The 27941-nt window shown below is 34.7% G+C and overlaps 1 protein-coding gene across 1 annotated transcript in view; it reads right to left on the reverse strand.

Annotated features, from left to right (window-relative positions):
- The window catches only part of PHF14 (PHD finger protein 14), a 166339-nt gene that overhangs the window by 50085 nt on the left and 88313 nt on the right, over positions 1-27941 (reverse strand). Inside the window, exon 17 of the mRNA XM_026104994.2 lies at positions 4460-4577. Within this exon, the coding sequence (XP_025960779.2) occupies positions 4460-4577 (118 nt within the window). The remainder of the gene's footprint in view (positions 1-4459; positions 4578-27941) is intronic.

A 27941-nucleotide genomic window follows, 5' to 3' on the forward strand; every position in this document is an offset into this window, starting at 1 on the left:
TGTCTAGCATTCACAGGAGCTGTGGGTAAAATTCAATTTTCCAGCCACAACTCAACTACTTTAAGCATAAGGCAAATCTTCTTTTCTGTTCCTGAAATCATTACTTTTGTTTTCACATTTTGTAAAACCTAAAGACAGTATTTTCTTCTAATATTCAACCCCAAATAATCCCTTTCAGAGACCCCTAACAGCTAAATCAGATAAATCAGAGGTCCTATAGAAAAAAAAAAAAAAAAAGCAGCAAGAAGTTAAGGCTGTATATTCATGCATATCCATAACAGAGCTTGAAGTTGTGCACACCACCTTGATTCTGGCATTTCCTAAATTATGAGACCTTGACATCAGGATTTTTTGCTCCTGCTGTTTGTTGTTTTTTTTTTAACATGGTTGTGTGAAAATATGTGATAAAGATGTTTCTTGAGTTTTAGAAAAAGAGATAACAAAAAAATGAAACAGTACAAATCACGATGAGATTGACACTTGCATGATTCATTAGTAGAGCAGAAACTTCTGTACTCCTCATAGGCTTTGTTAACCACCCTCTTTATGTTTTACTAGAATAAAATTCCACATACGAAAGGAATTAAATTCAACTCTTTTTTTTTCCAATCAAATTAAGAGATTTGAAATAAATTATTAGGTATTTTAATGATTTTCCTTATTTCTAAAAGATCATTTCCAACATTCTATTCAATATTTTAATATAGCATCCAATTACATTTGCTTATTCACTATGTAAAAGCAGGATATGCTCAAACAAATGACTCTACTTGGCTAATAGGACATAAGCAAAACTCCATGATTGCTTTCCACTGCAAAAGGTGTATAAAAAACATTACTTGCCAGGGCTGGTGTCTCATGGATTTGTAGTTCCAGAAATTATTTCCGGAGGAGTTTAGATGAGAATTCTATGCATACAGACATGATAATTTATATCCACTGAAATAGCGCAATATTGTAAAAAGATGAAATAAAAGCAAACTAAACAGAAGTCTACAGGCAAGGCAGCTGATCTTGCAGTAATCAAATAATGACCTGACATGTATACTCTGCAGATTTTTTCAAAATGGATTGTACACAAAGAGGAACAGAAAGAAACCTAACCAGCACAGTCATTCTAACTAATAAGATATATGTTTAAACTTTTTGCTGCCTTGGTCCTTTGCAAAATTTAAAATTTGAGGAGGTACTTTACACAGTACTTTTTAAAAGGAATGCAATAGAAAGGAACCCTGAATAGCCATATCTAATATTTACAAGGGGACCTTTATAGCAGAAAATGAACAGATGGACAGATCACCTTTATTCCTACTGAATACTACCACATCATGATATTGAATGATTTGGTCTGTATTTTATTTTTATTAAATTCATTTAAAATAAGGTTCTATATAACAAATCTTCTGAGTATTGTTATGTCAAGTTATGAGGAAATTTCTCATTTAGAGTGGTAAGGTTTGGCAATACTGAAAACGCAGAGTATTCTTTTTGCAGGGTAGATGGATAATGTTAATGAAATGGCTACCTTACAGGTTTACTTCAGCTTTCATGTGATATAACAAAATCTACAGCGTTTTTGAGATGAGAAAGCTTGTCAGACCTTAGCAGTGAGCATCACCCATTCCACAAATGTGACAGCTAGCCGGGCATGAGGGCAACAGCAGAGAAACTGTTGCCCTCATGCCCTACAGCAAAGTCACTGTCTGTGTATTATCTGACAGGCAGGGTAATACAGGAATATGTTACACTGGGGGAAAAACTGACTCAGTTGCTGGAGAGTCCCGTGATTAGTATGAGCAAAAAGCAAGAGGCATCTTAAATGCTTATGACAGATGACAATTTAAAGCATATGTTTATTACTGCTGCATTACATCGTTTGTACTGCTGATACCTGCAGGTGTTTAGTAAAATCTGAAAGAAAATCACATTATTTGTTATGTCAGCAATAAACAACTTTTCCTGAACTCCTAAAATTGAAAAACATAATTAGAAATAAAACTCATTAAACATACCATAGTATGCTATCTATGCATTGTAATCTCTCTCTCTGTTGAAACGGCATAATTTACTTACCAATTTTTTTCAAGGCTCAAAACAGCTACAGAAGATATGGTTGGGGAATTTTAAAAACTACACTATAACAGTGATTTAAATTGGATCAAAGCAGATGAACAAAGTTGAAGAAATGAAAACTACACAATAGTTTCCTTGGCAAAAGCTGAAAATGCAATCCTATTTTGCTGTTATAATCCTTACAAGAAACTTTGCTGTGGCATACCAAAAATTGGATTTAGCGGGTGACGGAGAGATCGAACATGCTGGTAGCTCAGGCTTGTAATTCATCCATGGATCAGTTAGAGTGCAGCAAACAATGACATTTTCTCTACAGTTCTCCTCCTCCCAGCTCCACATACCCATTGGAAAGACTACTCCCTCTAGTAGTAGGGGGCGCAGAAAAAGCCTTATCATATCAGAGCTCTTTCTGCCTGTGAAAGTCTGAGCAAAGTAGTGGATACATAACATCCAATTAGAAAGCCATAAAGAAAATTGAGCTTGAAAATGATTAAACATATAAACAAAGCTCTAAGCTTTTTAAAAATATGCTCACATTAAGGATGGCTTGCAAGTAGTTTAATTAACTAAGAGTATATTGCTTGATTTTGTAACACAATATGGAATAAACAAACAAAAAATCTAAATAAAAAAGATCGTTTTGAAACATGGATAGGAATACAGCTTTTTCAGAGAATTTTCTTTACATAGCTTTGTGAAAAAGCTATATCAAAGTGACTAAAGAAAACCACAAGGAGTCCCCATAAGACAGTTTTTCAGTATCCATCAGATTCATCACATTCTCACTCAAATACAGATCAAATTGTCTTTATTTGTATGTGCAATAAGGACTTTAGATACCCTCATTAAAAATTCTCTATGAATTAAAATTAGAAACAATAGTGAACTTTTTTAAATTTTGTATTAATTCCTAGCATAATACAGTACATATCATGATTCTAACCAAAAAACTTGATTTACTTCTCTAAACATTGTGTTTTTCAACAGGCACCTTAAAACTAAAACATTCCCTGCAGTAAATGAAGTCAATCATACTTAATTTACATGCTAAAGTATTTGAAGAAAATGCATCTAGTATGTAGTGTGCTAGTTTCCTGGAAAAAAAAGATTAGAAATTGCAAAAACTATCTGTAACTCTGTTTATGCAGAAGAAGCTGAAATGGAAGATCTTTACTGATGTTATAAAGAAGCTCTTGTAGTTGAAGCAAGTGAAAGAAATTCAATAACAATTTTTATTCACTCCTGGAATGTCCACTGTATGTAAGCGGTACTGAAGAAAGATTGCTTGATGTCCAAACTGTAGCGGATAGCTAATTTCCGATGTCTACCTCCACATCTCCTTACAAAAGAACAATTTGATTAATCCCCAGGTGAAACTCAGTACCATGTTGTTCCAGTTGTTCAGGGAGACTAGCAAGTCAAAAAATTATACTTCTGTCTGGACTTCTTGTATCTTCCATTCTTAAAAGCCATATCATGAACGAGTAAAAGTCTGCTAACAGGTACCTTATGACAGCATCTCTGCATAGCCTGTGTCCCTGCATAACCAAATACTGAGTCACTTTCTTGCTAGCTGAAAAATTCTGCCAAATACCAAGAAAGTAGCAGAAAAGCTTGTAAAATTTTAAAGACTTAGAATGCTCTGTTCTTTTAGCAGTGATATATCAGTTGAATTTTTTAAATCCAACTTTTAAAATCAAGTGGAAAGTGTCTCTTCAGAGGTTACAGTGATGATAGCAAAGAATGCCAGTACTAAGCAAGCTTTTAGGCAGAAAAACAAAGAATCAAAAACTTTATTTCTTTGATTGGTCAGTACTACAGAAGCAGACAATTACTTTTAATATAATTAAAGAAAGTTAATCTCTGTCAAAAGTTTACCTCTAATTTTAAAATGTTGTGCTTGATCAAGTTACACTAAACAACATAAAGTTGTTTGGTATACATCCTTCACAAATTTCTTCCAGTGGAAAAAAACACAGATGCATTCTTCCAAATCATTTTCAGTCACACTGAAAAAGACATATTTTCTATTTTTATCCTTTGAGGTCTCTGCTCTGTATTATTCCTAAAATATTATCCCTTGTCAATAAAGTTATCAATCCCAATATAGCATCTTCACTCTTTTTTTTGAGTTGGAATATTTTAATGTGAAAATATTTAAATGATAAAATGATAAAATTCTCTTTATTGATTAAGAATATTCTCATTTTACATATATTCTGTTCTTAACCTGTTCTGCAGAGAATCTGAAATCATTACCTTATGTTCTTTCACTGTGCTTTTCAGAGCAGAGCAATGCACAACATTCCAACAAAAACTTCAGATGCTTAGTAAGACCACTAAAACCAAAATACCCCAACTATTTGCACTGGATGAATTAACTTACTTTGGAGGATGTAGAGTCACATTCCTGACAAATCCATCCATAGCCAGTCTGCTTGGGAGACTTTTTCAAGGGAGGGTCTAGACAACCAAAATGGTAGCAGAGCCTGCATTCATCACATCTGCAAAAGGAAAAATATAAATTGTATTTCTTTATTATTTAGACAGAGCTTCCCTGCAACTCTCACACAGGATTTCCTGACCCATTATCATGGTACAGAAAGCACATTTTCTGAAATGGATATTTTCAAGCAAACACATTTCAAGTAGGTTCTGTCTTATTTGGAATATTCTGATGTAGACACTAATGAATTGCCTTTGTGATGCATATCTTATATATGCATGATTGTATATAAATGATATTATTTAACAAACTTACAAATTAAAAAAAAAAGGATAATAAGCAACTTATATTTTAAGATACTTCAAGGTCACTTTTTAGAATGTTTCCAGAAATTTCTTGAATGACAATATTCATTTTTCATAGTTTCAAGATGAACATTTTACGCATTCACTTTTTCAAGGCAAATCCTGCACAATGTTTTCTCATATATCCACTAATTCAAGCATAATTTACATCTGTGAATTATATTTAAATATATTTTAAAACCATGACTATGTGGTCGATAAATGCACAGAATATTTTCTGGATTCTCTTTGAATTTACTGGATAGGGGCATTCACTTAAAAGCACTTCATTGTCATCTTTCACTTATAAAAACTGCCCTCTGTAAACACAATAATTTTCTGTTTTATTAATAAACCTTTCATTAGTGTTTTGTACTACGTTTGGTCCACATATGAAGCTCAAAATATGTATCATACTATTCTTTGCTCACACATTCTTAATGTAGTGGCACTGAAGATACGCTGCAGTAAAGCAAGTGCTTCATGAAAGGGGTTTTAAATTAGACCGTACAAAAATATGCTCAAAAGGAGAAAAAGATTTTAATATATCTTATTGAACTTGCCGTCTTCTTCACTTTATTTGAATATCCCCGTGAATTCTTTTGTGCAAAAAAGAAAGCTTTTTTCAAATTTAATTTTGTCAGGTTCTCTTCGTTTAATGTCCTTAAGGTCTGAATTAAAGCTTCATGAATTAAAGCCAATAAAAATAATCCAAAAATAGGAAATAAAGTACATGGTTAAAGATTAAAATCTTTAAGAAATCCCCTGCGCTTTCACTCTCTGCTTCCCTTGCCACTCATTTTCCTCTGCAAAATGCACAAACACAAAAAATCCTCTGAAAATTGCAACAAGAACATAACATGGTCATCACCAGATGAAGAATAGAAATATCATTTATCAACAGCACACAGTGCATCACAGAAAGAGGATTCAACCAACGGAGCATATACCTACATTTTAAAAGAATAAAATCTTCATGTGATTTTTCTCCCGAGACTAATCTATATGTAAAAAGAACTAACTGGTTTGTGAATATGACTGTTTAACCTGAGTAAACACTTTTGTCCTTGCTGTCAAGGCTATGCATGCTAGACAAGTCCTCTGTTTTCAGCAGTTACATGTAACATGTGAGCACTGGTAAGGGTACTGCATGTTTACATACTATCAAGTAGATATTCAAAGCAGTAATGAGAGTTTACCAGTGTGCAAGATTGGGCTGATACGGATTTGGTATTTTTAAAAAATGGGATATACCATATCACAAACTATATCTTCAGGAATATATTGTAATAACCTAATTCCAGCACAAAGAAAAACACTTAAAAAGGGAAACTATCCTTTTCAGTTTTCTTCCAAAGACACAGAGAAATACATTCCTTATCATCAGAAATCTAAGCAGTTTTATTTCTTGTGAAAGGCATATTAAAACAATAAAATGGTTGAGAGTGGGAGATGAGATAGGTTACACTCCTCCATCCCAACACCTGCTTCTGTTAACAGTGCGCGTGACCTTCAGCAAACGATTAAACTTCCTTTGAGCCTCAATGCTCTCATCTGTAAAGGAATATAATTATACTAACCTATTCCTATACCTAGAATCTTATTCTACAAATAAGCACTTGCAGGGTGTATCAGAACTCCCTTTTTGTAAACTACCCAGGATCCTCTAAGAAACACATGATATAGGACAACACTGGTTTTGACTGATTTAGTACATTTTCAAAGTATTATGCTTAATCCTAAAATCTACATCTGACTTCAAAGTGTTAATTCAGATGGTATTCAGCTGCAGTTTTTCTCAAGTGATTGTCTATAAAAAGAAACATTTACATGTTCAACAAAAACTGTTTCCTCTTCAGAATTATGCTTTGCCACCTCTTCCTACATCTTCTTCATTGTGTACCTAGAATGTGCTGCGTTCTGCTTGCACATTCAGCCACGTTTCAGGAGCATGCTGATCAAGCCAGCGAAAACTGGGTTGAAAAACCAACACACTATGAAATTAAATACAGGTCTTGAGGCCTTGTTCTAAAGCTGAATGTTTACAATCTTTAGTTGTTATTAATTTTTAATTTAAAGTCTGTTTAGTTTAGCAGAACAAAACCAGCACTTTCCGGGAACAAATTAAAGGTATCTATATGAAAGTTTTCACTGATACTTTCTAACTGCATCTGCACAGCTGAGAAAAGGCAAATAACAGAAGCACATTCTCACGTATCAAAAATATTGAAAGCTGCATATCTGTAAAAGAAAGACTATCCCAAAGTTTTTGAAACACTTCCTTCATTCTACTTTTTATTAGAGTACAAATTCTGTATAGTGGAACATAACTCCACGAATTCCGTGAGCATGATGGTGGGAGAAAGGTGATGAAAACATGCAGTAGTAGCTTGGTTAAAGGTGATGCTTCTAGCCCCGCATTGCAATGACAGGCCAATAGCGGTCCTACGAAAGCTAAGGAAATTCTCGCCATGACTTTTTTTTTCAGCAGTACCGGACACAAGCGGCAATGATTCAGAGCACATTGCTGGTGCACACATCCATAAAAACATATGCAGGATTCAAGCATAAGTATTTCACAGCTGCACCAGCTGTTTGGCAACTCTGTTGTCTGATGAGATTGAATTGGGACAGAAAGTGAAGCTTATATTTCAGTACAGAAAACAAAATTGTTGTGCATAAACACAGTCACAGTTTAACTAAATCAGAAAGAAAACCTGACACCTAAGTTAAAATGGCACTGGTAAAGTGTGATTATTAAGTCCTTAGGTATATATATTATTAGGTGTGTTTCTTTCTCTAGCAACATGAGATGATAGAAAATGAACTGTCAGATCCAGTAAATAAGAAACCAAAACAAAATAAAAGAGTACTTTCAAACTTAATTATAGAGTGAAATTGCTGGGTCATGAAAGGTGTTGTGCTCACAGTCTTACAGTCTTTCAGTAAATGTACTCACAGATCAGTCACAATATGGACTTTGGCAGCACAAAAGATCCACATTGCATTGTTATTTACAAATATCATCCATTTCCAACCTGAAGATGGTTAAATAGTCCAAGTTAAACTATTTTGCTAAAAACAAAACAAAACAAAAAAAAAAACCCACACGAGGGAAAAACTCAAACCCTCCACTTACTCCATTAAAAAAATTTGGTTCAAAATTTTAACCTTGTGGATTCAAGGTCACATCTTCAAAACTTTCCTTAAACTAGCGAATGTTTTAACTTACTATTATTTGTGGATAACTATGGATTAAGTACATGATCTCTGAATGCAATTAAGTGCACAGCCATGTTCAGCGGCCTGGCCTAATAGCTGTACCCAAAACTCTGCAAAAATAAAAACAGCGATTCATGTAAAGGTTCACGTAAAGGTAAGCTAAACTTACCTCCTAAATTATCTTACCTGACAGGTAATTGCTTACTGTCAATGCTTTTAACAAGTTTGAAATCACCTTATGTATCAAAATTAGAAAATGCTGTGCTCCTTGTTCCAGCAATTAATGAGGATAGATATATCCTCATTATATTTAGAGAAAATGGAGTGTGAGGAAGAAAGGTGAATTCAGAAGTAGTTATGTTTAAAAAGTAAATAATAATGAAAGAAAACATTTTTTATTTATAAAAATATAAAAATATAGAATGAAGGTCAGCTACATCTTCATGGCAAGGCTGGATTAGGCATTTCCATACCTGAAACCTGTCTGCTTTGTTCTTTAATGAATTGATCTCCATCTGCTCATCCCCTTGGAATTTTTTTTTTTTTTTTTAGCAGTACAGCCAGCTGTGCTCAAGCCCTACATAACTCTGCACTTTCCTGTTCATAATTAACTAATTATGTTCTAATCAATAGTGTTGATACTGATTTTACAATGTAAATGAGATAAATGAGATAATGGCTGGGGTCAATCTCATTTTATTTACAAACTCCAGCACACATCCAATTTCATTACCTTGCATCTACCTGCAAAGGAGGGAGTCCTATCAATTGGCCTGCAAAAGTCTTCACATCAGCATTGAGGAAAAAAGACCTGTGCTTTTATAAAGGAACAGTGAATGCAGAATATGCCCACCACTGGCATGTTTGTAAGTCACTGGTTAATATGTAAAATCACAAAACGCTGACTCAGGCAGAACAAAGAAACCTATTTTGTATTCACAAGACAGCAGCACCCATCTATAGCCGTAAAAGTAATTACCTACATGTCCCTGAAACACAACATTAATAAGCTAATCTTTAAATACAACTTCACAAATACACTTCAGAGACTACAGAAAATCTCTCACTTATGTACACATCACTGCACACTGTCTACAGTGTCATGCTAAAAGGTATCAATTTGAACAAAATACAAAATTGCAAAATATATACACTACTCCCTATCAATCACAACCGCTTAGAAAGCAAATCTATTTTAATAGAAAAAGGACATAAAACTTTGATACACTATCAACAAATCACCATCACCATTAGAGATCTCTGTCACACAAGCCCTACTCTGGCAAACTTCCAAGCAAACTAATCCACAACTTTTAAAATCATGGAGAACTAAACTGGGCTGGGTGCTCACAAAATCCCCATTAGTTCAGAATGGCAACATGATGGCTATTCCAACATCTGTGTGGGTTTGACTCTACTGATGAGCATCTTTTCTTGGTGGCTTGTTCTGGACCCCATTTCTGATTAAAGGCTCTTAACATGCGAGGAACAGATGCTGCTTCTCAGGCACAGGACTCTCTCCTCTTAATCCCTCAGTGGCCAACACTGTTGGACCACTCTGAAACTGCAGACAGCTGCAGAACAGCACAAGGAGCTAATTTTAGCTTGCAGCACATTCTCGGGTTCAGAAAAAAAACAAAAAAGCTATGGCACTTTAAGGCACAGTCACCATTTTATTTCTTGTTAGTGGTTGCCTGATAGAATTGATGAAAAGGACCACGTAAGCACTCCCCAATATAAAGTAAGCTGATGTAGCTCAAGTGAATTTAAATCGTAAAATCCAAGATGACTGACTTTGTGCTGAAGCAGGCGAGGAGTGCTACTTTGATACCTCAACTGTAACCGGACCAAGGAGAAGATAACTTCCGGTGGATAGGAATGAATACTATGAGCTGGGCAATAACATCAACTATTACAACTAATGTCAAAGAGGTCGCTTTCCTGTCCCCTTATTTAAAGAAGAAAATTAATCAAGAAACTAATACTGATATAACTGTACCTTAGTATACTAACTGAATTGTTATGCTGTCTAAAAAGTATGCTTATTCTCCTCACTAAGAGGAGACAACACATAGTACTTTTCCATTACAGACTATTTTGACATTCTTCTTTTTAGCCTTTGCTTCTGACATTTCTTGAAACAAAGTGAAAATATTTTAAGTCTTCACACCTTACGCTGCCTTTCTACATCAAAACTGTTCAATTCTGCTTCATGGATTCCAACAGAAATTGCATTCATTTTGCTGTGTATGTCATAGGCCAAGTACAAAATAAAAGTGATACGACTCTGTATTTAGACTCCAATTGAAAATTTAAAAGTCTAAAATAAAAATTAAAAGGTCTAGATCCTTACCACCTTTTTGCTTTTCAGACTTATCAGGCAGAACACAATCAAGTCTGGCAACAGAAAAATTTATGATGAAGTGCAAAATGGAAAAAGCTGGTTTTCCATTTCCCATTTTTAATGCCTTAGCCTGCAAGTATAACAGCTGAAAATGGGTGATCAAGGGGTCTTGCAGTTTGTCTTAAGAAATCATTAGCATCAGTAATTTAAAACAGCCCTCTTTCATAGGCCGTTCAAGCTTTTAGGAGACTTCAGCATCAGGGATTGGTTCTAGCACTAAAATTCTCAGGTGAATGTACATACATTCAATACTGAACAATAAACACGACACAGCCTCTTCAAACACTGTAACAGGTTATCCAGAGAGGCTGTCTCTCTACTTCCAAAGATATTCAACTAACTTTAAAGTTAGACCTAACTCTGTAGTCAGCCCTGCTTTGAGTGGGAGGTTGGAACAGATGTCCTCCAGAGGTCACTTCCAACCTAAGTCATTCTGGGATTCTAGTATTTTCATTTGTTTGTTTTAAAGTAAACTCTTTCTGGGAAGAATAATACTTATGGCATAAACAAAGTAAACTAGATTAAAAGCCACATTCAAATTTCCATTGTGCTAGGTACAATGCAAGCCTAAAGTCCCTGACTGCTACAGTTTATGATGTTAGATGAGAAAACAGACTCTCTTTCTCTTCTGCTATGCATGGAAGACTGAGGGACAGGGCTAATGCTGAAAGGTGAAAGACTATGCCAGAAGCAGAAGGATAATAACATTCTAGTTTTTAACATCTCTCTATAGCAAATATATTGCTACCTATTACTGATGAAGACAGTATACGGGCAAGGCAGACACGTGACCTAATAGAACAGGACAAGCTTTCTCACCCTCAGCTAAAAATGGATTCAGGATGAAGCACCTACATGGTTTCAGATGTGGGAAACAGCATATTAATCTCTAACTTACTCATATTTCTGTCCAAACTCATGGGCATTAATAAATAATCATTTTTTCTCTTTAGCATACAATAATCCTATGGAAAAACCTTCATTCACTTTGAGGATCTGTGCTATATTTCTCTGCATCTGCTACATGAAATAAGTTTTTAAAAAATCCTGTATTTCGAACCAGTTACCATACATAACAACATGAATTGCCACACACTGACCTTTAGGAAGAAGTTCTATTTTAAGCAAAAAGATAAACAAAACATACTGCCTATAAATTCAAAAGTAAAAAAAAATTAACGTGGCTTCCACTTCCCCCCATCGTTATGTCACACAAATATCAAATACTTCATTTTAACAAAATTGACAAATACTGTCAATCATTTACACTACAATTGAACAAAAGAAAATAAATGTTCATCTGGCGATGTCTGTGTAGGCAAATTTATTATGCCAAATCCCAAACTGCCACTTCTCCCACCTGCTTTCATCCATTTATCCTTTTAACACTTAAAAAAAAAAAGAAAAAAAAAGCAAAGAAAAAAGAAAACCACCTTTAACACTAACTGCCTATGGGTAAGAAAAGATTCTGAACTAGCTATTCTGAACTTGCTTCATGCAACATATCTGTGTAATCCAGAATTTTTCTGAATTTTTCATCTGTTTCATGATACAGTTTGCATGTACAAAACAAATTATACAAACACTATGAAGAAACTTTCTTTACCATACCTACTAGCAAACAGCTTCCTTTCAGCAAGAAGTGTTCACTTCTCCCACTCTCATGGTATTTCATAAACTATAAAACATCACTTTGACAAATTATTTTGCAAAATTCATCAAGTGTCCATATACAAGTGATGTAAACAGTATGTCAGATGTATTTATTTTTGTTTATATTGTACAACTAGTGCATAGAACTTATATTTACTGTATTTGACTTCAAATACAGTATTTCTGTGAAGACCATGCCTCCAAGCCACATACTAATATAAAAATGCTACACAAAGAGCAGCCCCCAAAAAGATGCAGAATGTTTTCTTTCTTGGGAAGCACAGGAAATTCTGAAAGGATTAGGATAGCCACCATTAACAAACTGAAAAAATGTGTTAACTTTAAGAAAGGTATCAGCAAAAACCGCATTATTTTTCCTGAAGTACATTCTAGTCCTAAAACATTATTGCATCTATGGTGTCATTCACAGGTGTTCAGACTACTATACTTAATGGTGTATTGTTTGTGAACTACTACAAATGTCCCTCACAAATTGAAGAGTGTCATCACACTTCTTTCAAAAGGTGAAATATCCAGTGTTCTTATCCGGCTTTCCAGAAAGAGAGGCAAATGACATAATGCATCATGAAAGAGAGAGAAAGACTGAAAACTAATCTAATACCTCATGTCATAGGAAAGTGCAAAGGAAAGAAAATAAAATTTTTTAAAAAAAGCTGTATTGGGGAATGATCATACAAAATAGAGCAAGAAACTATCTTAGGATATCACACATACCCAAGGCAGTATCAGCAATATTCAGACAACTTTTAACACATATTGATCTGCCCTTAAAAGCCTCTGGTGACAGAGATTGCTCAACTTTCCTAACAGTCTTATCTAGCACAATCATTCTTATTGTCAGAAAAAACTTTCTATTGCCTATCTGAAATCAGTTCACTACAAAATAAGACTTTTCTTTGGTCTAACCAGATTCAAAGAAAAGCTTCTTTTTTGTTTCTTCTTCTTTGTTGCAAGTTCTCTTTTCATAATCTTTCTATGAATTCAGATTGGAGAATCCATGTCTTCAAACCAAAGTAAAGAAAGCCAACTATTTTAACCCTTATTCTTCAATTATGTTTCCTGAACAATGGTGCCTACATGTGGACAGAATACACTAGCCAAGGCTTTTCCAAAGCTGAGGTATAAATCAGAACGATTATTTTTATGATATTAAATGTGACACTTCTCTTTGTACATCTCAGTTATGATCAGGTCAATTCATGATCACTTTGTGATATACACAGTCCTCCATAACTTCTTTTTTGAAGATGGATATCTCCCTAACTAGTATCATAATCATCCGCTAAACACAGTAATATGTCTTTTCTCTTTCTGCATTACATATTTTTTCTGGAAGCTTTCCTAAAATTTCATTTTTAATTCTAGCATTGTAGTCCCTCACATCACACTAGTATCACCTCCAAATGTAACCAAGCTCTTTATTCCAGCAGCTAGCATACTAAAACAAAAGTGAATAAAAATATAATATTGAATCCAGGACAGATCTGAGTGGAACCCAGTGAGTGGAACATCATTCCAATTTGACAGTGAATCCATGATAACTCGTCTGCTTTTCTGATCAACTCTACACATATTTTTTTATTGTCATTTAATTCACGTATTTCCCCAGTTTACTTCGCAGAATGTCACACTAAAAATATTTTAGAAGCCTTACGAGAGTTGAGATATCTTACATTTTTCATTCCTCTCCCACCCATAACGCCTATACTATGTTAGCTTAATAGCTGACCATAAATCACAGTGCATACCATTATCTAGAGTTTTTTTTTTTTTTTTTAATTCAGCATTAAGTACAGGCACTGTTTTTCTTGTTAGCACAATGTCTGGATGCAACTTTTCAGTGTACTTTAGAATTCTGGACAAATGATTACTAAACTCAGTCTTTTTTTTCTAAAATGGATTCATGTATTCTTAAAGACTGATTTACTCAGTGAATAACTATTTCCTAGTGCACGTTTCTTTACTTTAAAGGCATCTTTGTGTGCCTTGCCAATACAGAACAGTAAGCATTTATGAGACAGTTTAGACAAAAATCTTATTCTAGTATTGTCCCTCCCCCTTTTTAAAATAAAACGACGTGTTAGACATCAGGTTAATTTTATTTAATATAATATCCAAACATGAAATGCCCTAGTAAGATATGACTTGTAGGTAAGTATACACAAATTTGTATATTTCTCCTATTATTTATTACAGCATATAGTTTCTTTCCTTATTTACGGTTAAAAAATACTTTCAAATGGAAATGTGCCTTGATAGATGACAAAACCCGCCATATCTCAAGAAATTCAAAGATTATACGTTGTAAAAGTTACAAGTGTGATTGCACTTGAGCAGAATTTTTCCAAGCAAGTTCAAGATGAAACGATGAAGATGTCAATATACTGCTACTGTAGATTTAAGAACTGGATCAGTACCGTTTGTAGATCAAAATACTATCTGTGCATTTACCAGGATATATATGGACGAAGACGAAGATCTCAGCTGTCATGCTGTGTAATCACTTCTTCATTCCTTTCCCAACTTACATAACAATTTCATATTTATCTTATGAGGAAATAAGGTTGTCCTGAACAGTGCCAGAGAAGTAAGCCAAATCAAACAATGTCTGCATATACTCAGATTTTTCTCTTCCTTAATAGTGATCCAGAAAACAATAAAAGATAAAGTTCTGTTCACTCAAATGTCCAAGTTAGAAACAATTAGTTCATACTAGTAAGCACAATATCAGTTCTTCCGTGGCAAATCTATTACTCCAGAATAGTAAGTCTCGAGTGTTTTACAAGTCTCTTGTTATCAGTGTACTGAACATTTTTATAGGAAACAATCCTTTTTACATTGTTCTATGTACAGCACGGTGTTTTATATAGAAATGTTCTCATTAAACTGCATATAAGTAGAGCAGCAGGCTGACGGCAAACCGTTGCTTCTTTCATTCAATATCACCACACGCACAATATTTAAGTCCCACAGGCTTCCGTCACTCTTCAGTGAATCCAAGTATTGCATAACATCATTTGCCAAGGAAGCACAGGGGAAAAAGACATTAACTTAATAGGACAATTCTGACAAGACATTTATCCGGGATTTTTCAACAATGCACACATGATATGTTCCTGATTAGTGCAAAAAAATGCAGGCAAATTAACTACCTTGTCAGTCCAAATAACAAACCATTCAATTACATTCTATCCAAGCCTGACAAGCAAACTCAACTTTTTGTCATAATAAGCTTATGGTAGAGACAGGATAGCTGTTCTCCTTTACTTTAGGTACTCTATTGTGAGCTTTATCCACATTTTAAAATCATATTTATAAAAGAGGTTTCCAGGATTGCCTCCGAGGATGAGTTGTGGCAGAGTTGTGTCTCATGAAGGGTATCTACACAGTAAAGTGATAAGAAAAAAATATTAACATTGAGAGATCATAGCAGCTCTGCTCTGTCTTATGAAACATTTTAACACCACGCTAGGTTCAAGCAACTTGTATGGTCAGATCCAAATAGCATAAGACACTCATACCAAACTTCCAAGAGTCTCTACGTGTCAAAACATGAAACTGAGCTGTGTTAAGTATAGCATCCTTTCGACTTTTTGCTCAATACAGCTCAAAGAACAAAGGCAGTCCATCTCAAGATAGATAAAAGATAACTTCCTTTTTTTAAAAAAAAAATCATAAAAGCAACAGCTTACACAGGTAGGCTTGATCATACAAGCTAGTGTTTCACTCATTTTGAAGCCCTCATTGAAGTAGCCATGGAATCAACCACATGATGAGCACAAACAACATATATTACTGTGTTACAGCTTAAAAATGTGTTTGTTTTTACAGAATTTGAAAATAGTAAGACAGGATTTATGAAGTATTAAGTGAGGGTTTTGGTTTTTTTTTCTTTTTTCCTCAAAATTCAACTTGCTAGTTGACTACAGAGAATGCTTTAACCATTTCTAAAACAAAGTCTCTATTCAAGCCTTCATAGCATTCGCCAAGAGATGCTTACACGTGCTTCCTTTTCTCCTTGTACTTCTTGCCTTTTGACGCCTTCAGGACATATGTATTGAACTATTTTCAAGGATGTATTTTTTTGTTTTTTGAAATAAATACAATTTTAAAGTGCTTCATTCTATCCATTTAACTGCTTTAAAACTGCCTACTATATAGGAAATTAATGCAAAAAAGGGGTTTTGTTTAATGCAAAAAGATTGTTTTGTGAGATTTTCAATAGAAAAAAATCAGCGTTGCCTTGAGCTGTGCTGGCATATCAAATATACATCAGTTTCCAAAGAAAGACCTACATAAAGTCTACACTGCACTTTTTATTTTCCGCTTTGAAATTTATTAAAGTAGAATTGTAAATAAGGAGAAATTTTAAACTACTGTCATACTTTAAAAAATTACAATTTGAACTACGGTAGCTACAGTATTGCCACATGTTCCAACAGTTCTTGCCATATTACATTTAATTTTGAGGGTAAGGATCCACAAAGGGCCATGAAGGAAGCAGTGTAGGTAAGTCTACTTCCGTTCTTCCATTTCTGTCTTGGAACATGACTAAATTTTTTAAAATCAGGCATACTGAACTGCAGTGATACTACATCCATGCCAACCTACCCCCCCCGCCAAGAAAACGGAACAAAAGCTGTGTTGTAGAGCAGAAATACTTTTAAGAGCCATTTTATGACAATCCCGTCTCCACAGTACAACTGGTCTTCTTCTGATCACCTCAGAGTGGATGAGGTCCATGAAGGGTTGCATCAGCTATCTTGTGACTCAAGATAAAACCAAGATTTTTGTGCTAGCTCTATCCTTTCAATAGTACGAATAGCTGCAAATGTACCATCTGAATGAGGTTATCAGAGTGCGATGGGCTATGACCTATCTAGGCTAGCAAGGGTTAAAGATGAAAATAGTGATCCATACTTCTAATACAAGTTTTTACTTCTGTTTCTCAATATGAGTATTAGAAACAAACTTCATAGTTCAGCTAATACAATAGTAAGTTAAATTTTAACAATAAGCTCACAAATCAAAAAGCATGGAAAGCCAAACAAGGCTCACAGCGGAGACTTCTAACTATAGAGTAAACTCAAGAACTTATTTTTGGCAGTACATTTTAGATAAGATTGCAAGAACAGAGGCATGGAATAGGAAGTACAAATAACCTATACAAGTGATTTCTATAACATCTCTTTAGATTGCCAGATATTTTTAAGGAAATTACAATATTTGCTAATATTTTAAAGGGAATTTACTTTTGAATTAGTTAGACAATTTTTCCATTTGTATTATTTGTAAAATTTGACTTGACATCATTTATTTTATAAATTCTGGGTTATCCTCATCCCTCTCACCACCAAAGTACTGTTGTAGTAAAAACAAACAAACCAAAAAAAAACCCCTCAAACTCCCCAAAACCCACTAACTACTTCTACATACAGTATAAACCAGCAACAGACTGGTGAAAAGAGAAGACAAAGGAATATAAATGGATAAATACAACAGCTTTCTGTAGCTTGTAAACCACAAACTCAACTGATAACTGATTACTGATTTTGAGAAACTAGGTACTAACATTTCTTCTTGGACTTCTTACACTGTGACTTCCTTTCTCCAGTTCTACTCTCATCTTTCGAATTTTTTCCATCCATATCTTCCACTGCCTAACCCTCTCTGACCCAAGAACTGATCCCATTACAATGCATGTTTAAAAGCTTCTTTGCACTTACTAAATTATAATCAAATCCATTATAAAGGTTTTACACTAAACTGAGCCACCTATATTTCCATTCTAATTTCTACTGACTGCAGTACCCAGAGCTGCTTGGAATACCTGAAATTGCATTTCCAGCCTTAGCTGGGAAAAAGATTTACGCAGCACAAAAATCTAAAATAAACAGTGGGCAAAAGTGAACAGCTCTCCTATCTTTCCTATCAGTAGATGGAACAACCAGCAGCTAGTAAAAAGCATCATAAAGAGTGAGGCATTTTTCAACAAGGAAGTTTTCAATTGCATTATTTTATCCTCTAGAAGAGTTGTTGTTCTCTGCTGGCTCTCCTTTACTCCTGGACCAAAAGAACTATGAGGCACTTTCCTTCAAGTTCTGGTATAAAAGGAAGGAAAGACACCTCAAACTCTCTCACTCTGCCCCTAATCATACATGGCCATATCTGTTCCTTTTTCCTCAGTTTAATAAATAACATGTTGTGGGGGTCCTTGCGCAATTTTCCTTTTGAAAGGAATTTATAGCAGAAGAAACTTCCAAATAATTTTGGTATTTTCCAATGGAATTGCCAAAGACCCTCTTCATTTGTGTAACAGTTATTTACTGCAAAGAAAATATAATGCTTATGTTAGTAGGTTTGATCCTTGTTCCTTTTTAGCCATTTTCATACTTACTTTCATCACTATAAATATCTCCTAGGAGAACAATGTTTTTGGTTGCTAACTGGAGACCAGTAAAATACATTTGCATTATGTATGTTCAGTTTATCTTCAAAGGTTTGAAGGAAGGTAAACTGCTTCAACATACCTTATAAATTCTAAAACATTAGGACTCACACACCTTCTAACTTTGTAAAGCCTACAGAGGTATTTGAGCAGATTAGGGTGCTGGAGAAAAGTTTACTCTGATGAGATAAGGTAGTAATGAAAGATAGGGAAAATGGAGCTTTTCGACTATAGCAGAAATGCTGACAAAGACTAAGTATCATTTTGGAAAGCAATGAACAAATCAAACCAACTGAAGGGGATAAGTAATATGCATTTTTTTTTTTTTTTAATTCAGGCCACATAAGGTACATCTCTTGATCTCAGGAGTTAATGTGTACCCACAACTCCATTAAGTAGATGAGTGTTACAGAGCTCTGTAATTAAATAAATAAAATAAATAAATAAACAAATGAATAAAAATCAGTGATATACCATGTGTCTTCTAGACACTGTTAATTACTTAGATTCTCCTCAGTACTGATCAAGTTATAAACATTAACAAATGTTTCCTGAATGGTTTCAGAATTCTGTTTGCTAATACTCACATTGATCAGACCAGAAAAAAAGTCCATCCACAGCACAGAACACCACAGCATCTAAGGTATCACTAGAATAGAAAAGCTTCGCTTCAGGCTAATAACAGGCACCCTGGAGTATAAATACTGACCTTGATGGTGGCCACTGCATAAACACATTGACTGAGGTAAACAAAGACAACTAACAGTAGTCTTGATTTACAGAATTATGTGCTCTAAATATTACGATGTCCACTTTAAAGAGTGAAGCACACATTTTCAAACTGTTTCAAAGCCTCGAACAAACCACATATCCTATACAAAATGTTAAATAAAATATCGGTATCAGATATGTGAAAGGACTTCCTTCAGTATTAGAAGTGTCGTTTGCCTTCATTCTGCAATGTCTTTGTGAATACAAACTTCAGAGAACCCATGGGGGAAGGAAAAAAAAAAAAAATCAGTCAATACATTCAATACTCTACAAGAAACTCAGGTTTCTCTTTTAAGAGAGTGCATTTACAGACCTTGTCACAACAAGGTCCTTGATGTTATCGAAGCAATTTCAAGATACTTTAATCATTGGCAAAACACAGCAACCTGACAAGACAAATTTGGGCCAGGAAGATTTCAGTAACTTGAAAGGAAGGTTATTGACTGATGTAATTTCATTTGGATGTGACTGAATCCAATTGATCCAGCTTTTGCAATGCATATCTTCCTTCTGCAGCTGTCTCTATCTGATCCAGTGTGCAAGTTCAAGGAGTGACTATCCCTTTCCACTCAAAGCAAAACTCCTCCTTCCTCCTGCGATTATTTAAAATGAGCATGTGAGAGCATTTTCCAAGTTTAATCTCTGTACTCACTGTAAGAAAAAATGTACTCAATTGAACACTAAACCAGGAATTTATCCAAATCTGGTGACTGCTAGCATATTAAGTAGTTATAAAAACAGGTAGTAGAACATATGCTTTTTTGTATTATATATCAAAATACTGAGTTAGGGCTTCCTAATACGAGGTTATGTGATAGTACAAAGTTAATTCTCAATCCTGAGTAAATCTATGCTGAGTAAAGTAATCTACACTGAAACAGATATGTACATACTTTCAGTTATGTACTTAAGTGCATCCTAAAGAGAATTGCTTGGTATGCAATGAGCATAATAATTTGTAAACACAGATACAATACATATGAAATTAAATCTTCCTATACAAGTTTAGTTCACAATAGTTTTAACAGAAAAGAGGTCTCTAGGTAGAAACTTCACAATTAAAGTTAAGTTTAAACAGGATAAACTTTGAGGGGAAAAAAGTCACTGTGAAGATGAAGAGTGAGAAAAGCTTTTAGTGGAAATGAATGGGTCACCGTTCCCAGATCTGGTCCACATACTTTGGTGCAGTGCTAAACCTAAGATACCTTGGTTACGTTTCATCAGAGGTAAGGGGAACACAGATTGGCTCTGACGTGAACCTCAGAGTGCCTTATGTGCATAAATGCATTCTTTAATGAAGATACTTCCTCCACAATTTGGTACAACTCTTTCAACTCATTTCTTCCTAAGGTAAATTTAAAATGTTTACTTTCATTTGCACTGCAAAAATTTAAGAATTCTGATATCTCATCTCAAAGACAGATCATTTTAATTTCAGACGAGGCCAAACTACTCATCTCTAAGTAACCTAGAGGGATATATGACTAAACTCCTCACAAATACATTGGTTGCAGTTTTCTTCTTGTTTTCAAAGATGTAACAAATGAGAAAATGTCTTTGTTGCAGTTTCCATGGTAATAATAAAATATCTAAAAATCTGGCTCTCAATTCCACTGTTATATGTTGCAATATAGCATAAAATTGTTTTCTTTTTTTCCCCCAATACTATAATTCCTATCAAATCAGAATTTCACTTCAGTCATTTTCTTTCTTTCAGGAGGTGATACTTTTTAGATACTTGGATAATTCAATGGTTATGAATAACAGTATCATCATTGTTATATGATAATGAATCAATATCTGAATCAGGATGTGACAACAGATGTTGCTAAAAACATGTAGCTGGCAGGTCATCTCTTTAAAAAGTATAAAGTGCAGAATTTCACAGAATGTTTCTCTGTTTACTGAATGACTAATGACTGCAATATAGATTCTAAATGTATGTCCTAAAAGCTGCTTTAAAATGGTGTTGGTTCAAAAAGAAACGGAGCCTTTTATGGAGCTTCAAAAAGAAATGGAGCCTTCTACAACAGAATTTTATATTTACAAAAATATTCGTAAATACTAAACTGATTTTCAATCTTTTTTAATGATTAATAGTGATCTTCCTCAAATACTATGACATAAAGCAAATTTATCACTGGAACAGTAGTATAATTAAGCCAAGAGTAACCATGTGGTTATGTCAGTAATATAATACGCAATTAAAATTGTCTTGAAACAGTGGAATTCACAAGCTTAGGGCACCTTCTCAAAAATAATGACTTTACCACATGCTCAGTTTTCCTTCAGTTTCTATATTAGCTTGGTTCTGAAAGCCAACAGATGGGAAATTTCATTAAAGGCATATCTTCTGACAGCAAAGTTTCATATTACGTTCAATTATTTCACGCAACAAGATGAATTTAACATACAAAAAAGTCAAACCAACAAAACAAAAAGCAAAGGCAATGTAAGCACTGAAATTCAAAAAGCTATCTTATCTATACAAGTACACACAAATTTGATTTACAGAGTGTCTTAATTTTGAATTATGCAAATGTTGATCTTGTAAATCAAAACTCTGTATTTCTTAAACAGTTGAAATATCTTTTTCAAAAGACCTGATAAAAGGGTATTCTGATCTCCTACTTAAGTAAAGTTATGATTTGAAAAATAAAACTGCTTCACAGGAAAGCCATCTGGTATATACGCCTCACACCAGTTGGGTTTTATTTTTCCCTTTCTTTTTGTTTTGAGATCAGGAAGATGGAATAAAATGAAACAATTAAGAAAACGTTTGCACTGCAGAGGTAACTTGGCTTTTACTCACTCATTTTAAACTGTCTGTGTACACAAAACACAAAACATGCTTGACTAATGCAAAATGCCTAGTTGGCTTAGAGAACAAAACCTGTAAGCTTCCCTCTGATAAACTAGTTAACAATGAAAATGGCACTAAAAATCAACCGAGTTCTGGTGGTCCTTCAGTGCCTTCCCAACGTTTTGTATCGCAGAAGATGGTAAAGACAATACAAGTTCTGTCACAACTCAGTTTGTATGCCTAACCTATGTATTTTAATGTTACAAGAGTTTTGTTAAAAGAGTTATACTATCTATAGTGGGAGGAACATTCATGCTGCTCTGAAGTCTGAAGCAGCCTGCTGTCTAGACAGGGCTGCAGAAACATTTGCAGAAAATCCACAATATAACCCTCAGCATCAACCGCTTTGCTTGCTTCTAAACTAGACAAAAAAGGCTTTGCATACTGGTGATGGTAACAATAGTTAAACAGTATCTTCCCAGCAAAGTTGTGTCTTGTATAAATATTGTGTAATTAAGACTTAATCTATCAGTAGTCACAAAACTGTAGTCAGCATAGATGCGATGAAAATGTTTAAATTTTATATATTATATAATTTCTTTGTTCAAGTACTGCGACTGTAACTGAATTTATTATTATGAGTACTGCCACTTGTCTTTTCTAAGTGTTATGTAAATATATTTGTATATTTATATAGCTTGTATTGGAAATAAAAGTCCAAGCCAAGGTAGCAATTCTGGTTTCCAGCTAATATAATAATAAGTATGAGCTGTCCCACATTGTAGGTTACAGGCTTTACGTGACTAACTTTGCCTGCTCAATCTAAAACACAGATTCAGTGCTAACAGATGTGTAATGTGTTTTTTTTAATCCCTTCAAGAAATGTATAGTGTTTTTTTTCTTCTGAGAAGGGCACTACTAGAAACCTTAAAAATGTCAGTGTTGCGGTGAGCCATTTTAGAATACAAAGCATGACATGTAAACTGTTCAACAAATCACTGTATTTCATAAGACAGTTCACAATCTGTGATAGTTACTGAAATGACAGCGAAATACACAAGATCAGGTTTTAATTTTTTCAACTATAAATAATGATACTACTGGAACTTTATTGCTTATTATAACATCATGTCCACAGAACAAAAGGAGGTATAAGTACAGTCTCTTATCATTGCTAAGATATAAAAACTACAGAAGAGTTTACTACTTCATCACGAACGCTATGAAAAGCTGTATCAGGGACATCAGAAGAGGAGACCTTGGCTTGCTGAAGGAACTGCCTGGCAGAATTCTGTGGGTAGCTACTATGAAAGAGAATGATATCAAGTGAGAGATGGTTGATTTTTAAAAGAAAATGTATTCAGAGCTCAGAAACACACCATCCTGTTACGCAGGAGATGAGGAAATTCAGCAGAAGGCCTGCTTGGCTAACCAAGAGGCTTCTTACTGAATTAAACATGCAAAAGAAAAACATGTAAGAAATGGAAACTAGGGAATTGGAAGGCAAAAACCCACAAGGACCTAGAACTCCAGTGAGGAACACAAAGGGCGATGAAAAGGAATTCTACAAGAATGTTAGCAGTGAAAGGAAGTCCTGAACAAAACATGGATTGAATAGTGACAGATAACACAGAAGAGACAAATGTACTCGAGATGACTTCTTACTCAGTGCCTCGGTTTTCACAGTCAAAACTGCTCTCAGACTCCCATGCATACCAGCGTGATTTGGGAAGGAAAAAAACAGCCAACAGCAGGAAAGCAGTAACTCAGAGAGGCTGCCTTCAAATCCATGGAGTCAGACATCATTATCCAACATTTCTGAAAGTGCTGCTTGATAAAACTGTGAGGGTCCTTTCTAAGATCTAAGAAAAATCACAGCAATCAAGGCAGGCTCCCGACAAATGGAATAATACTAATGACATGTCCATCTTTAGAAAAGGTAGTAAGTAGGACCAAGGAAATCATAGGCCAGTCAGCCTTGCTTCTGTCCCAGAAAGATCAACGAGCACATCATCTTGGGAGTCATTTTCAAACATATGAAGGACAAGAAAGTAACACAAAGCAGCCAGTAAAAATTTACCAAGGGCAGATAATGTTTGGCCAACCTCATTGCCTTCTATACTGAAACAATTAGCTACATGAACGAGGGAAGAGTTGCGGTTGTAACATTTTTACTTCAGAGTAAAGCTTTTCAAACAGTCTCCTACAAAATTCTCATTAGTAGGTCAAATACAAGGCCAGATGAACAGGTTGAAAGCCAGCTAGACTGCTGGGCTCAAAGGGCAGCAGACTGGAGCTTGAGCTCTAGATGGTATTCAGTAACAGGTACCCTAGTGGTTAATTTTTGAGCTAATATCATTCAGTATTTTCCTTAAATACTGTAATACTGAGAAAAAAATTCACTCTGCAAATTTGTGAGAGACCCAATTAGGAAGGGTAGCTGAAACACAAAACAGTAAACTTCAATCCAACAGCTGCTTGAGAAACTTGACTAGACCAGCTGAACCTCATGAAGTTCATCGAGAAGTCTGGAATTTTGCACAAGGGTGGAATCAGTACAGACTGAGAACCAGCTGGTGGAGTTAACAGCCCTGCTAAAAAGGACCTGGAGGATAAAGTGAATACCAGACTTGGTATGATTCAACAGAAGCAGGGCCAACAAAGCAAGGGAGGTTATTATTCCCCTCTACTCAGTGCTGATGAGGCTGTACTTAAAATGTAATATCCAACTGGGCCCACCAATTCAAGACAGATGTGGAGAAAACAGAGAGTCCACTTAACAGCTACCAAGATGGCAGGAGACCTGAAGCATATGACCTATGAGGAGAGGCTAAGGGAGCTGGCCTTATTTAGTCTGGAAAAGAGAATGCTAAGAGGAAGGAATCCAGCTGCAACCCACAACCACTTGAAAGGCAGTTACGAAGACAGTACAGCCAAACTCTTCTCAGTAGCAACTGATGATAGCACAAGGGGTAACAGCAACAAGCTGTATTTGGCAGGTTCAGACTGCATATTAGGAAAAGCTTTTTCGCTATGAGGGGTAGTGCAGCACTAGGACAGGTTGCACAGAGAGCTAGCAGTCTGCATCTCTACAGGTATTCAACACTCAGCTAATCAAAGCCACAATGACCTGCTCTAATGTTGGCAACTCCTGTTGTGAGAGGGAGGTAGGACTATGCGACCACCAGAGGTTCTTTCCAACCAACCTTTAGAAGGGGAGAAAGTCAGTCATATAAAGTTCTGAATAACCTAACAGTTCCAGATAATAATTGGTCAACTCAAAGGGAAGGAATGACCTGTCAGACTTGTACAATGGCAAAGGGTCAGGAAGAAGGAGTGGAGTTGGACTAGATGATCTCCAAACATCCCTTCCAACCTCAGCCACTCTGTGATTCTGAAAAGTTTGTAGATTTGCAACAAACTGTATGGGAAACAGACAAGCAAGAAATTATGATAATTTGTTGTAGATATTATAGAAACTTTCACTTTAGTTGTTAGAGTAATCCCTACACGAGCCATTAGTTTTTAGTATTTCTAATTCCTATAGTCAGGATGGCAGCTATGTGGAAAAAAATTGTGATGATCAGTATCTGGGTCAGTAATGAATTTCTGTCAGTTACAAGGAACAGTAAGAAATTGCCTTCTAAGCTCTCCTGTAGACAGCATCCAACTGTCCACATGCCATACCAGATTTCTAAGAGGTGTCCAACTCCAATTTATAATCAGTCTCACTGTTCACAAATAGTAAAGCATTGTGCCCCAATGCCATCTTAAAATTCAAAGTTACCTGACACAATAACGGTCCTTATCTTTGACTGAAAGGTGATTTTAGAAGTTACTGAAACCTAGACAGCAGAAACATTTTGCCCATTAAAAGCCAAAACAAGGAAAAAAGTTATGGAGATAATTTTTATAGCTGGGAGCACATCTAAGCATATTTGTAGCCATCATAATAAAAACCAGAAAACTATTATTCACATATCTTTACAACTCTACAATAAAAAACTAAATACATGAAATTGTAAATGCATCTAAGATGCACTACAAAATAACTATAAAATAAGTCAGAAAACTAAGGAAGACATAATGCATTCACTTGCACAGCACATATATATATGTAATATATATATATATATATTCCTGTATTTTAAAATACATATCCAAATGACTGGACTTTTTTTTGGGGGGGGGGGGGGAAGGGGGGAAGGCAAGAAAGTTTATTTGAATTGTCCAAACTGATATAAAATTATTAGAACTTTCAAGGTAAAAATTTCAAGTATTTTCCCTGGAAATTTCATAATTAATTTTCAGTCTTGATTTTTAGAACTTTCTAAAACAAAAATGACAAGTCCCTAATGAAAAATAATTAACAGAATAAATATGAAATATCCAAGATAACCACAGGAATTACAGTTCTCTTTCAAACTATTCCAGGAGCATGATATAATTTGTGATCGTTTTTTCAAACAAAGCTGTAAGTTAAAGAATCTGTATAAACAATATGTATATTTACATTTACATCACAATCCAGCTATATTAAAAAAAAAATCATATACCACCTCTGAAAATAATTAGACAAACTATTTACAACAAAAAATTGTTAAAATATAGCAGATGTTTTTATACGCCACGGCTGAAGGAGTGTATGCAAAGAAAACAGCAAAATGTCATCCATAAATCAAAAGCAATGACAAAGACAAATTGTAAAACATATAAAAATCTGATAATTAGTAGCATTTAAAAGAATGCCAAAAGCTTGTTCAGTGTTTATAATGCTGTATTTGTGCAGCTCTGTGCTAAGTATTATATAATTAAATTCCTATAGAATTAAAACTATCAGTGAAATAACATAATGATGTACATTGTAACAAGTTTACCTAAACTTCTTTTGCTCAAGCAATAGAAAGGGACCTCAACAGAAGTATTTCATTATGACAACAATGGAAGCTAAATAAGAGACATTTGCAGGCTTTAGGTGGTGTTATTACCACGTAAGTGTATTCATGAATATTAGTTATGAGAATCCACCAAAATTTAGGAAGGGTTATGTGCTCCTGACTCACGACACACTTGCTGTTAGAACATACTATTTAGCTACCATCACTGCCAGTTATGGCAATATCTACTTTGCTTTTTTTTTTTTTTCTTTTCATACTAGCTGCAATTTCCATCTAGAAAACGCAATTAACCTAGTTCTTCCACTCTGCCAGATTTTATGTGAAGAGCTCCACTAATTTCAAAAGGAACACTCAGATGAAACATGAACCAAAGTCATGTTTGCACAAACACAAATTGACTTACACCAGTAGAATTGTCATCGAAATAATTTAACATACTACCAGTAAACAAATACATGACTGAGGATGAAACACAAAACTAAAACAAAACGGAAACTTTATCACAATCCTACACTGAGAATGCAGACTACGTTATGATAACGCAGGGGAAAAAAGGCAGCTTTCAAAGATCTTAAAGTTTCTTTTGAGCAGGTGCACTAACAATAATGTAGACTAACAATGGAAATGTGGTTTGTTCCATCTGAATCAAAAGAAGAAATATTTTTTGAAATGAAGAGTATTTTATTTTAAATATGCATTCTCATTATATCAATTCTTGCCAGTTAAAGCCTATGAAAGTGCTTAAATTTGTGACTGGGATAAACTAATTTCTGAAAACACCCTCCTTATTTTGGGGGACTAGAGGAAAATGAAAATAATTCTGTGAACTGAGGCCTAGAATATTTTATCTATTTTGGA

This window comes from Dromaius novaehollandiae, chromosome 2 (assembly GCF_036370855.1).
Source record: "Dromaius novaehollandiae isolate bDroNov1 chromosome 2, bDroNov1.hap1, whole genome shotgun sequence".
NCBI classification, from domain to species: domain Eukaryota; kingdom Metazoa; phylum Chordata; class Aves; order Casuariiformes; family Dromaiidae; genus Dromaius; species Dromaius novaehollandiae.